The sequence below is a fragment of the Peromyscus californicus genome, unplaced genomic scaffold (genome assembly GCF_007827085.1).
Source record: "Peromyscus californicus insignis strain IS unplaced genomic scaffold, ASM782708v3 Scaffold_14__1_contigs__length_90479793_seg_2, whole genome shotgun sequence".
In the NCBI taxonomy this organism is placed as follows: Eukaryota; Metazoa; Chordata; class Mammalia; order Rodentia; family Cricetidae; genus Peromyscus; species Peromyscus californicus.
The window spans coordinates 15,025,652-15,038,532 of record NW_026294436.1 but is presented as its reverse complement, the minus strand read 5'-3'; the positions used below and the strand labels follow the sequence as shown (position 1 = coordinate 15,038,532).

Genomic DNA, 12,881 nt, shown 5'->3' with positions numbered 1-12,881 from the left:
TAAACACATATGGTGAAGCTGCAAATTTTTCAAAAGAGTCCTAATGAAAGCAGCTATGTATCATAAAGCCAGGACCTGAAGTCTCTGCTACAGTCACTACCTGTAGGGCCATTTCTTTAAACTTCTTATAGCATGTGCATTATACTCTACAGTATTCAAGGTGTACCTTTTAAGGTAAGGGTTAAAATAATAAATTAGTAGTATCCCAATTGGCAAATTACAGATCTTTTGAAATAGATGCTTCTTTTTTTTTTTTTACAATATTTATTTTTTTTACAATAGCAGTAAGAGTAAAAGACACTAAGCTATTTTAAGTCAGTTCTGAATTTTTTTTTTTTTGCTTTTTAGTTTTTCAAGACAAGGTTTCTCTGCATAGCCCTGGCTGTTCTCCTACTAGCTCTATAGATCAGGCTAGCCTCCAATTCAGAGATCCGCTTGCCTCTGCCCCCTCCTCCTAGGATTAAAGGTATGTGCCACCACTGCCCAGCTGATATTCACCTTTCTAAACCAGAAATGACTCAAAAGAAACACTGAATCTTCCAATTTGTGAGTCCACAGAGGCTAGACAATACAATAAATACACTCTAATTTTGCAAATGAGCAAATGGAAAGCCCCAGGCTTTATAACTAACACAACTAGCACTAGTTAAAAATGACTGAGGGGGGCTGGAGAGATGGCTTAGTTAAGAGCACCTCTTGCAGAGGGCCTACGCTCACTTCCCAGCCTCCACTGATGGCTCACAACTGTCTGTAACTCCCGTCCCGGAGGACTCAGCACCCTCTACTGGCCTCTCTGGTCACTGTATGAATGTAATGCACAGACAAACATGAAGGCAAAACACCCATACATATAAAACAAACAAATAAAAATAAGCTCTATTAAAAACACAGAAAAAGAAAAGACCATGGGCCATTAATTAGGATTCTGATTAACAGTCTGCTATTCTTTCACGTTATACACTGTATTGTCTGGGAAGCTTCATGCATTTCAGGACTTTCATCAGTGTCTGTTGACATGTGCTGATTCAATCTTATTTTTTTTTTTGGTTTTTCGAGACAGGGTTTCTCTGTATAGCTTTGCGCCTTTCCTGGATCTCGCTCTGTAGACCAGGCTGGCCTCGAACTCACAGAGATCCGCCTGCCTCTGCCTCGCGAGTGCTGGGATTAAAGGCGTGGGCCACCACCGCCCGGCTCAATCTTATTTTGAATGACCACAGTATTCACAACAGAAGCCAAGAATATTGACTCCCCTATGCTAATACTGCTCTAGTTGGGGCCCCACAGTATATGGAATTTTATTCTCAAGGAGTCAATACACTGGCACAGATATGGTTAGAACACTAAAGCATTTTATCTAAAAAGAATTTCCTGATATTTATTCCACAAAGAGGAAAATAGCAGTAAATCCGTTATTTCTATTATCCATACTCTATGTGGTCTCAGAAGAATGCCCCCTCCGGCCCCCCGACAGGGTATTTCTGTGTAACAGCCCTAGCTGTCCTGGAACTCACTCTGTAGACCAGGCTGGTCTCCAACTCACAGACATCCACCTGCCTCTGCCTCCTGAGTGCCAGCAATAAAGGCATGCTCCACCACCGCCTGGTTTGACTCAGTTGAGTTTGTTAATTTAGGGGAAATGTTCTTTAAAGTCATATATAAGCATTTAGTATTAGTGGTGCCAAGCCAAAGAAAATGTGCTACAATTTTTCATTATTTGGATGAATGATTAATCCCATTCTTTTATGAAATCAAAGATAACATCAACTTTCTTTAGTTCTTTAGACATACATAAGCATGCTTGACAAGACTCAAAAAATAAGTGGTAAAGTTTACATTTTAATCAGTTGCAATGGTAAAAAATATAAGGAAGTAAGAAAATGTATTGAAAGAAAAGACAGAAACTATGTTTACATATGAAAATTGGGACAGAAATCAGTAAACAGAACAAAAAAAATTGCAACAGAAATTGTCTTATCTTTTAGTTCTTTGTTCTTCTATTAGGATTCAGATACAAAGCCAAGGAATAAAATGTTAGCAAACCACACTTTTAAGATTACAACTTTGATGCTGGGTGGTGGTGGCACACACCTTTAATCCCAGCACTGAGGAGGCAGAGGAAAGCGGATCTCTATGAGTGCCAGGCCAGCCTGGGCTACAAAGCCAGCCTGGTCTACAGAGTGAGATCCAGGACAGGTTCCAAAGCTACACAGAGAAACCCTGTCTCAAACAAACAAACAAAGAAAAATTACAACTTTGAGCAAGGTGTGGTGCACGCCTTTAATCCCAGCACTCTGGAGGCAGAGGCAAGTGGATCTCTGTGAGTTCGAGGCCAGCCTGGTCTACACAGTGAGTTTCAGGACAGCCAAGGCTACACAGTAAAACTCCGTCTTCAAAAAAATTATAGCTTTGTTAAAAAGAGTTCAAATTTTCACCAGATCTATGAAGAGGCCAATATAATTACCAACATATCTCTGATTGTGGTTGCTGAACATTTTCTTAAAGGGAACTTTCTATTACACTTACAGGCATAACAAAAATACTTGCCATTTCAGGTAAGAATTTGTGAGGATTTCCCTTTTATTCTTCAAACAGAATGAGACATAATTAAATCAAGCTATAAGTTACTAGGATAATGCAGAAAATAAAGGAAAGAATGGGCTTTCAACACAATGACTTATTATGCTGATATCTAGTTGTCAATGTCAGAAACTATGGAAGGACAGGCTGTCCTTTTCTGCACCTGTGCTGGCTACATACATGCAGTCTGGTTTACTTTCTATTCTCTTTCATCTTAACCAACTGTTTGAGATATTTTGTTTGTGTTCTGACAAATAAAGCTTGCCTGTGAAAGACCCTAGTCCTTCAGGCTTATACCCCCAAGCCTCAGGAAGAGGGAAACTTCAAGTACCAGGAAATGAGAAACTAAAAATCTAGTTCCAAGGGCCACTTGACTCAGCCACTACTCAATCACCCCTGTAACAATATAACAATGTAAAAAGATTTCTGTTAAGAGATGTGCTCAACCGTGACTGGGATAGTTGCAGGTGTTCCAGGAAGGACCACAGTGACCTGTGTGTAAACTCCACTCCCGCCCTGATACCCGCCTTGAGGTTTCAGGAAGAATGTGCATGCGGACGTGACTGTACCCACTCTGTGATCACCCTGTGATCAGGCCATGATCCACCTGTTTCTACCTTTTCAGTGCTGTATTACAGGTATTACACAGTGCCCGTGGTTATACAGGTCATGGGGACCAAACTCAGGTGCTCAAGTTTGCAGAGTAAACACTCTGTCTGCTAAGTTATTACTCAGCTCTTAAGACAGTATTTAAAAATGAGATTGGGGTTCAATTCAATAAGTTCTTGAAGAAAATGTATGGGAATTGTAATCCTGTGGGTTTTGTGGGTTTTTCCTTTAAAAGCCCTTATGGGGCTGCAGTAAGATGCGACTCTTGCTCTTGGGAGCAGAGGAGCCCTTCTATATAGAAGCTTAATAAATCCTCATGCTGTTGCATCAACTGGACTGGAGTCTGGGTTCTTTGGGCACCCACTTGAGACCCTAAACTTTGGGGTCCAGCAGCCTGAAGGACAGAGGGCAGAGCTAGCCACTAATTAACCATAGAGGCCAGGCAGTGGTGGCACACACCTTTAATCCCAGCATTTGGGAGGAGGAAGCAGGAATGAGGAGTTCAAGGCCCACGCTGGGCTAAATGAGACTGAACCAGTATAAAAGAACCTGGGTCCTCTGCAAGAGCAGCAAGTGCTCTTGATCTCTAAGCCATCTCTCCAAAACTCGATTTACTTTTTATAAAATTATTGAGCCATCACAGGTAGGGATGTTGCTAAGCAGCAAATGCCTGCCTAGCACAGGCAAAGCCCTGAGTCTCATTACCAGAACCACAGGAGAAAAAAACATAATTAAAAACAAACCAGATGTTATAATTTTGGAAGGTTAAAAAAAACAGACAATATAAGAAATCAATTATTTTCAGGCCCAGAAATCACAGAAAAATGCTTTCTTTGCTATTGTTTTTGTTTTAATTTTTGACACAGGGGATGCTATGTAACTCAAGTGTACCATAAACCTACAGAGTTCTGAGATTAGCGGCATATGTCACTGGTCCCGACTAGAATATCATTTGTATTGGAAAATAACTGTGTTTGTGATGTTAAATGAGCAATATTATGATCAATGTTCCCAAGGATGAACAATTTTTTGTTTGTTTTTCGAGATAGGGTTTCCCTCTGTAGCATTGGCTCTCCTGGAACTCACTCTGTAGACCAGACTGGCCTTGAACTCACAGAGATCTGCCTGCCTCTGCCTCCTGAGTGCCTGGATTAAAAATGTGCACCACCACACCTGGCTTCAGGATGAACAGTTTTAAAAACTTTTTTAAAAGTTAATTTATTATTGTAAGATATGTGCATATGTGTAAAGAGAGGGAGAGGTTATATGATGTGTCACAACACACGTGTGGAAGCCAGAGACAACTTTGTGGAGCTGGTTCTCTCCCCATCTACCTTTATGTAAGGTATGGGCATCAGATTCAGACTGCCAAGCTTGTGCAGTAAGCACCTTTACCCACTGAGCCATCTCACCAGCTAGGAGCAACTCTTGATGTCTTTTGAATTTAGATTATATTTCTGAAATGGGTTATATTATTAGGTTTCAGAAAAAATCTGACATTAAAAGGAGTGACATTTGAAACAGAACAAACTGTAGCTTAGCTAGCAGTCAGATGATGTTCAAAATCCTTTAGAAAAGAAGATATGCTGTGCACACAACGTAAGGACTAGTCCACACACAAGAGAGAAGAGCCTGCATACTAAGAACAAGAAAACTTGCAGGTGTAACAGGTTAAGTACATGAAAGACTGGCTGTAGAGTTGTGTAATTATGACTCTTCTTATAACGGAAGCTGGTGACTGCACCAGCACAAGAAGCAACAAGAGTACGTTTTCTGAAGGCCAGGCCAGAAGTAGCTCTCAAGAGAAAGCTGACAGTACTGAAGACGCCTCTGTACAGGCAGAGCTGAAATGCCTCTGCACATAATCTCTACCTCCATCAATGACACATAGCTCAAAATGCTCCATAAAAATCAGTATTAAACTCTAACTTCAATTCTCCAATTTATGTAACACAAGGTTTTAGCTAAACACCTTACTAAATATTTGTAACAAGAAACAATCGGGGTGGAAACAGAAGTGAGTTCATTAGAATCAGTTAAGACAGCTTTCTATATGTCTGTGGAATTGCATGTATGAGCGCACATGTGTGTGCACCAGAGTTCGTCATTGGGTATGGTTCCTCAAGAGCTATCCACCTTGTTTTCCTGAAACAGGTCTCTCACTAGCTCTAAATACACCAATTAGAGTATGGCTGGCTGGGAATCAAGTCCCAGAAATCCACCTGTTTCTACCTTTTCAGTGCTGTATTACAGGTATTACACAGTGCCCGTGGTTATACAGGTCATGGAGACCAAACTCAAGTGCTCAAGTTTGCAGAGTAAACACTCTGTCTGCTAAGTTATTACTCAGCTCTTAAGACAGTATTTAAAAATGAGATTGGGGTTCAATTCAATAAGTTCTTGAAGAAAATGGCAAAAAGGAAACAAGATTGAGTTTTAGTATTTTTTAATATGTTTAGTATTAGATTCTATTTGTTTCTTTTTCACTAAATAATTATCAAACTGAAAATGAGACAGAAATACATGTAAGAACACAGTTTATCAAACAGGCACCTTTGAAATTAAAGTGTCATCCTTTAGCTAAAATACAAAAGAATGAAATGTAGCAGGCTTTGTTCTTTGATTCTGGTAAGTTGTATAGAGGCATCTTGCATAATGTCTCTCTACCACTTCTATTTGGGTAATTAATAGGATGCAAAGAGGGCTTCTAACACCACAGCAGCAAGGATCCAATAGCTACTCACAAGACTCCTGGCCATGCAGAACCTTCCTATTATGCTCTCATCCCTTTATCATACAAATCTGTGTAAATGTCTGGAGAAATGTAAGATTTTCCCACTCCTTTTTATGTGACTGGCTTACACACTCACACACATATATCTGAGATCTTCAAAGACTGAGCACTATAATATCTTTATGTAAAGACTGAAGTATATATTAGGAAACAGTAACATCCATAACTGAAAATTCTGGGATCAGAACTTGACTCACCTGTCTGCTGTGCAGGCTGTGGCAGTGGTTGGTTTAGATGTGAACTGTAATGGACAGAAGGGACAGGGCGGTACTGAGGCTGGCTGGAGTGATAGTGGCCTGGAGTACAGTAACAGGCTGGCATCTACAATCATAAGCATTGAGGACAAAAATTAGTTTTACTCGGAAAAGTAATTTTTCCATGAGGCACATCAGAATGCAATGAGCAGTAATTATAGTACCAACCCTCTGCAAACCAATTGAATTTTAAAATTTAAACTGTATTTAAATAAATTTAAAACGATAAAGTCCAGATCTAAGACATCTTTAAAAGGATAGCTTCCTCTGGGCATGGTAGCAAACACCTTTAATTCTAGCACTTGGGAGGCAGAGGCAGGCGAACTCTGAGTTCCAGGCCAGCTTGGTCTGCATAGTGACTTCCAGGCCAGCCAGGGCTATGTAGAGAGACTTTGTCTCGAATAACCAAACCAACCAAAAAACAAAACAACTTCCCCAAACCAAACAAAACAGAACAAAGGACATTTACCACTGTGCCCACTAATCACATTTAGATGTTACTTTTATTTGTTTCATATTTCTTTTTTATACAACGAAGTTTGCTTTGCTGAAAAACTACTGAAAACTATCACTGTCCTTGGTTGCCTACCAGACCTTGAAGATAAGACCTCACTGCTAAGGACACCATCTACTTTAGACACAGGACATGGAGGAATTGAGTTGGAACTCATCTGGAAGCCTCCTTCCTGGGGACTAACTCTCATAGTATTCAAAGGTGCTACGCAAGCTGCCAATGGAGGAAAGTAATCCATAGCCCTAGTCACCCGTAAACCCTACAAATCACAACAATGACAGCCTGAAAAAATATCCCCAATGGTGCAACAGCAGTACTTTTATCTTGGGGTTACCAGCAGATATCTAATTAGACTTAATGCCCACTCAGTAGGAGGGAGTTCATGCTTGGCACAGTAAACCTAGCCAACTACCTGTATCTGGAGAAGTTAAAAGACCTTAGGAAGAACCCATGATTGACATTTTCCTAAAATAATTATCATTTTTAGCTGACTCTATTTACCCTTATACTCACAGATAAACGTAGTTCTTAAGCCCTCATCGAAGAAGACTCTTTGCAACAGAGACCATCATGGAGATCCACAAATGGTTACAGAGTAAGTGTCTGTGGGGCATCTGACAGAGGACTGATCTCCAAAGTATAGAAAGAACTCAAGAAACTAGACATCAAAATACTGAACAATCCAATTAAAAAATGGGCTACAGAGCTAAACAGAGAATTCTCAAAAGAAGAATCTCAAATGGCTGAAAGCCATTTAAGGAAATGCTTAACATCCTTAGTCATCAGAGAAATGCAAATCAAAACGACTCTGAGATACCACCTTATACCTGTCAGAATGGCTATGACCAAAAACACTGATGACAGTCTATGTTGGAGAGGATGTAGAGCAAAGGGAACACTCCTCCACTGTAAGTGGGAGTGCAAACTTGTACAACTACTGTGGAAATCAGTATGTCCGTTTCTCAGAAAATTTGGAATCGATCTACCTCAAGACCCAGGCATACCACTCTTGGGCATATACCCAAGGAATGCCCAATCATACCACAAAGATCCATGTTCAACTATATTCATAGCAGCATTATTCATAATAGCCAGAACCTGGAAAGAACCTAGACAACTCTCAACTGAAGAATGGATTAAGAAAATGTGGTACATCTACACAATGGAGTACTACTCAGCAGAGAAAAACAATGACAGCATGAAATTTGCAGGCAAATGAATGGAACTAGAAAATATCATCCTGAGTGAGGTAACCCAAACCCAGAAGGATAAACATGGTATGTACTCACTCATAAGTGGATACTAGATACAAAGCAAAGAACAACCAGACCGCAACCCACAGATCCAAGGAGGCTACCTAGCAGGGAGGACCCTAGGATGACTGTGGCTTATAGTAAGTTTTGGTTTTGCCCAATCACTGGGCAAGCTGTAGTGAAACATTTTCACTATTAGGATAAGAATTTGTACTGTATCAAGCTGATGAAAGAAAATGCTGGCTGTACTTTCAGGAGGGGAGGCTAAAAATCATTTTAGATTATGGATTAGCCTATAGAAAAATGTCTGCAGTAAATCAAACAGTGAAGGGGAAGAAGAATAGGAATCTCACTTACATAACTTAAGTAAAACATAGCTCTCTGAACAGACGAAGATAGGTTTCTTCTGTATCCCAGAATCTAATCAGTATTTATATGTATAATTCAGCTATTATTTGGCTTAAAAGGGCTTACTGGGAAATGTTATCATTTTTACTATTTTCTACAGAGAAAATATTTTACTGTTTAAAATAACCCTGGACTTTTGATTTATAACCTGTTCTTTTTTTTTCTTTTTTTTTTTTTGGTTTTTTCAAGACAGGGTTTCTCTGTGTAGCTTTGCGCCTTTCCTGGTACTCACTTTGGAGACCAGGCTGGCCTCGAACTCACAGAGATCCACCTGCCTCTGCCTCCCGAGTGCTGGGATTAAAGGCGTGCGCCACCACTGCCCAGCTATAACCTGTTTTTTTTTTTTTTTTTTTTTTTTTTCCGAGACAGGGTTTCTCTGTGTAGCTTTGCGCCTTTCCTGGGACTCACTTGGTAGCCCAGGCTGGCCTCGAACTCACAGAGATCCGCCTGGCTCTGCCTCCCAAGTGCTAGGTATAACCTGTTTTTATGTTCAAGCTATCTGTGTATTATTTCTCCTGTAGCTGTACATAAAATGTTTTTACATTCAAAAAAAGGGGACAAATACTATAGAATTGTATTACTATAGAATATAAAAATTTATAGAGACAGAAAATTAGATGTTATCTCAAGATGGAGAAGAAAGGAATATAAAGTAATGATTTCCTAAGTACAGAATCTGTTTTGTGTGATGGAAAAGTCCCACAGATGGACAGTAGTATCAGGACATAGTATCATGAATGTAATTAATGAATATCATAAATATATTATTGAATGAATACTGAGAATGTAATCAACAAATACCACAAATGTAATTAATATCATGAGTGTAATTAATATCACGAGTGTAATTAAAAAATAAATAAATACAAAATTTAAAAAAAAAAGTGTCTGTGCGGTGCCCACCCCCAATTGAAACATTCTACCCTATACATCTTAGGTTTAAGGAAAATTGAAAAGGGTCTGAGTGGAAAGACTGTACGAACCAGAGGACCAGGACACCTCCTAGATAGTATGCTCAGATATCACACACTTCTTTTTCTTCACTGTTTTGAGATAGGGTCTCACAATATAGCTGTGGTTGGTCGGGAACTCTGTACACAGAGCAGGCTGGCTTTGAATTCACAGAGATCCATCTGCCTCTGCCTCCTGAGTGCTGGCATTAAAGAAATGTGCCAGCATAAATTTCTTTTAAACTAACCTTACCTAGTTTAGCTGCAGTAAGGGAAAAAAAAAAAAGGCATTGGAAACTTGTATGGAGAAATCATCTGTCACATACACAATTCTAAGCAGCTATAAAACCAAAAGCTATAAAATCAAAAGGCTATAGGAAGGCTGGTGTAGCTTAATGGTACGGTGTTCCCCAACTAAGTGTAAAATCATTCGCTGGATTAAAAATGGCTGTTTAAGGAAAGGCAAACTCAAAACAAATTAACCTGCAAAAACAAAAAAACCCAATAAATAAATTATACTATGAAAATGAGTATCCATGGGAAGGTGTTGTGTGATTCCTTCCCCCTGGGCAGATGTGAACAAATGCCTATTCACCCCAGACAGACAGACACCCCAGAAGGCACCCACAGACAAAAAAATGAGTTCACCCACATCTAGCTTAGTGAACCCAAGGAGCTTGCTGGATGACTAAATGTGACTGCACCACTGAAAATCCCACTGCAGCATGGGTGACAACTCACGACAACCATTATTACTGGAACTCCCTGAACCACCACAGGCCTCCTTGGGGAGGCTCCTCCCTCAGCATGTGTTACTGTAACATCAGGGAGGCCCGTGTAAGTCTTCTCAGTTTTAGAAGCTTGACAAGTTTTCTAAGTGTATGAGCTTCCTTCCTCCCACCACAAGGGAAAGTTTCAATTCATAGGAAATAGCTAAATAACAGGGGAGGGAGGGAGGGAGGGAATCCACAGGGTGTAAGATCAATATGCTCAAATTTCTTTATTGTGAACAAAGAAAACAGTGAAATTTAAAAACAATGCCATTTATAAAACCAACTGAAAACATTAAATGCTTCAAGTATACTTAATAAAATGGTGTACTATCTATCTAATGAAAAGGGCAAAACAGGCATAGTGGTGGTGCACACTTTTATTCCCAGCACTTGGGAAGCACAGGCAGGCAGATCTCTGAGTTCAAGGCCAGCCTGGTCTACAGAGCAAGTTCCAGGACAGCCAGGGCTCCACAGCAAAACCCTGTCTCGAATTTACTCCCCTGCCCCAAAGAGAACTGCAAAACATACTGCGAAAAATTAAGATAGAAGTAAGTGACGAGATTTTTTTTTTCTGAACTGAAAAGTTGACACGATGATGTTATAACTTCTATTCAACCTGGTCTGGTCTTGAAATGCTGTGATATAGACTTTCTAGTTCTTTTACATTGTACTGGCTAGTTCTATGTCAACTTGACACAGGCTAGAGTTATCTGAAAAGAGGGAAACTCAATTGAGAAAATGTCTCTATAACATCCAGATGTAGGACATTTTCTTAATTAGTAATTGATAGGAAAAGGGCCCAGCACACTGTGGGTGGTGCCCAGGGCAAGGTGTCTTGGCTTCTGTAAGAAAGCAGGCTGAGCAGACCATAATGAACAATCCAGTTAACAGCACCCCTCCATGACCTCGGCATCAGCTCTTGCCTCCAGGTTCTTGCCTTGTTTTGAATTCCTGCTCTGACTTCTTTCAATGATGGATTATTATGTGGAAGTGTAAGCCAAATAAAATAAACCCTTTCCTCTCCAACTTGCTTTTGGTTATGATGTTTTATCACCGAAATAGTAACTTTAACACATACACTTATAATGTTTTCATAAGATAATTAAGGAAAACAAAACACACTTCTCAGAGCCAGAGGAAAATTCAAAGGACACATACTTTAAGCCACCTAACTGGATTGCAGCTACCTGTCATGTGGCTACTCTCCAAGGGTTTGACAATCTACAGAGGTAACTATGGGCTTTGCTTATACTATCTCATAAACTGTTCCCAAGTTAGAGGCTCCTGTGTGAGAGAGAACATGGAAAAGCAACACACCTGTGGTGAGGGCTGAGGAAGATACCCCTGCTGCTGGAGCACAGGCTGGCTGACAGGATGCCCAGAGGCAGAGAAACTGGCAGTGGGGACTGACTGCCCAGGTGGTAGGGAAGGAGGAGGAGGAGGAGGAGGAGGTGGTGGAGGTGGTGGAGGAGGATGTGGGGGTGCTGTCGTCACAATGTAACCAGACTGTTGTGGAGACTGAAGAACCACGGTGGACTGGAACATGGTGGCATGAGGGTCGGAACCATCAGCTGATGGCTGGCGGGCAAGACTCATGTGGCTGAACTGAGAGCCAAGGTTATCCTGTTGAAAAGAAGTTGGCCGTCAGTTTCATTCATGGGCCAAACTTACCAATGAATGTTGCTTTATATATACACATATTTTATTATTTGAGTATCCCATATAGCCTAGACTAGCCTCAAACTCATGTAGCCGAAGATGACTTGAATTTCTGGTCCTCCTTGTCTCCACTTCTTGGGTGCTGGATTACAGGTGTGAACCACAATGTCCGATTTGTGCTGTGCTTATGATAGAACCCAAGACTGTTCATGTGAGGCAAGTACTCCACTAAACTAAGCTAGATCCTCCAGGCCCTACACTTTATATACTTAAACAAGCTATAGCAGTGTATGTATGGACATCATATGTATGTAAAACAGGTACGATACTCCAATGTAGGAGGGAAGGTATGTTATAATGCTATCATTACATATTATTTAGAAAATATACCTAATGGAAATCATAGCATGAAGAAAATATTAGGATGCATTTTTCAGTTTATAAAAACATAGCTACATATATTTAATGAATTTTCAATGCTGACTTGGGTTCAGAAGTAAAATTGAACACTCTTATATAATCCATATTTTCTGAAGGGAGTTACTTTTAAATAACTCTTCCTAGAAAGCAGGGTTCAGGTTCTATGCCTTTCTGTATCTCCAACCATCAAAATCCAACTAGTCATTCCTTTTCTTTAATAACTTCTGTTCTTAGTGTTTCTCAGTCTGTCACTTAATTAAACAGTAGAAGACTGTAAATCAAAGCGTCCTGTTTCTAGATCATTGGTAAACAACTAGTGGTATCCAGCCAAGGCAGGGGCTATGATTTACGGGCCACATGACATATAGTTATTACCTTGACAGTGTAAGTATTAGCTCTCATTGGTCACTCAAACGACAGTATAGTCAAAATGGAATATCCGCTCACAGGAAGCAACAGACTAACAGCACATGAAAACAGTTTTTAACATGAAAATAGTTCTAAATTGCAAAGTAATATGGCTAAATATTCTTACAAGAGGTAGTGTATGTACATACCACTGTCAAGAGTCATTCACAAAAAGTACTATTTCTCTTTCCTGTAGGCTGAAAGTTATTTCAGAAAATCATTCAGAGATGAAATCTGGCAAATAAGGTTGCCCAATTCAAAA

The 12,881-nt window shown here is 40.0% G+C and overlaps 1 protein-coding gene across 7 annotated transcripts in view; it reads right to left on the bottom strand.

Moving 5' to 3' along the window:
- R3hdm1 (R3H domain containing 1) overlaps positions 1 to 12,881 on the bottom strand; it is a 139,578-nt gene that overhangs the window by 34,760 nt on the left and 91,937 nt on the right. For all 7 annotated transcript variants that reach the window (XM_052736816.1, XM_052736814.1, XM_052736817.1 and 4 more), the window contains 2 exons: positions 11,450 to 11,755; positions 6,178 to 6,301 (listed from right to left, as the gene is read on the bottom strand). In XM_052736816.1, the coding sequence (XP_052592776.1) occupies positions 6,178 to 6,301; positions 11,450 to 11,755 (430 nt within the window). The remainder of the gene's footprint in view (positions 1 to 6,177; positions 6,302 to 11,449; positions 11,756 to 12,881) is intronic.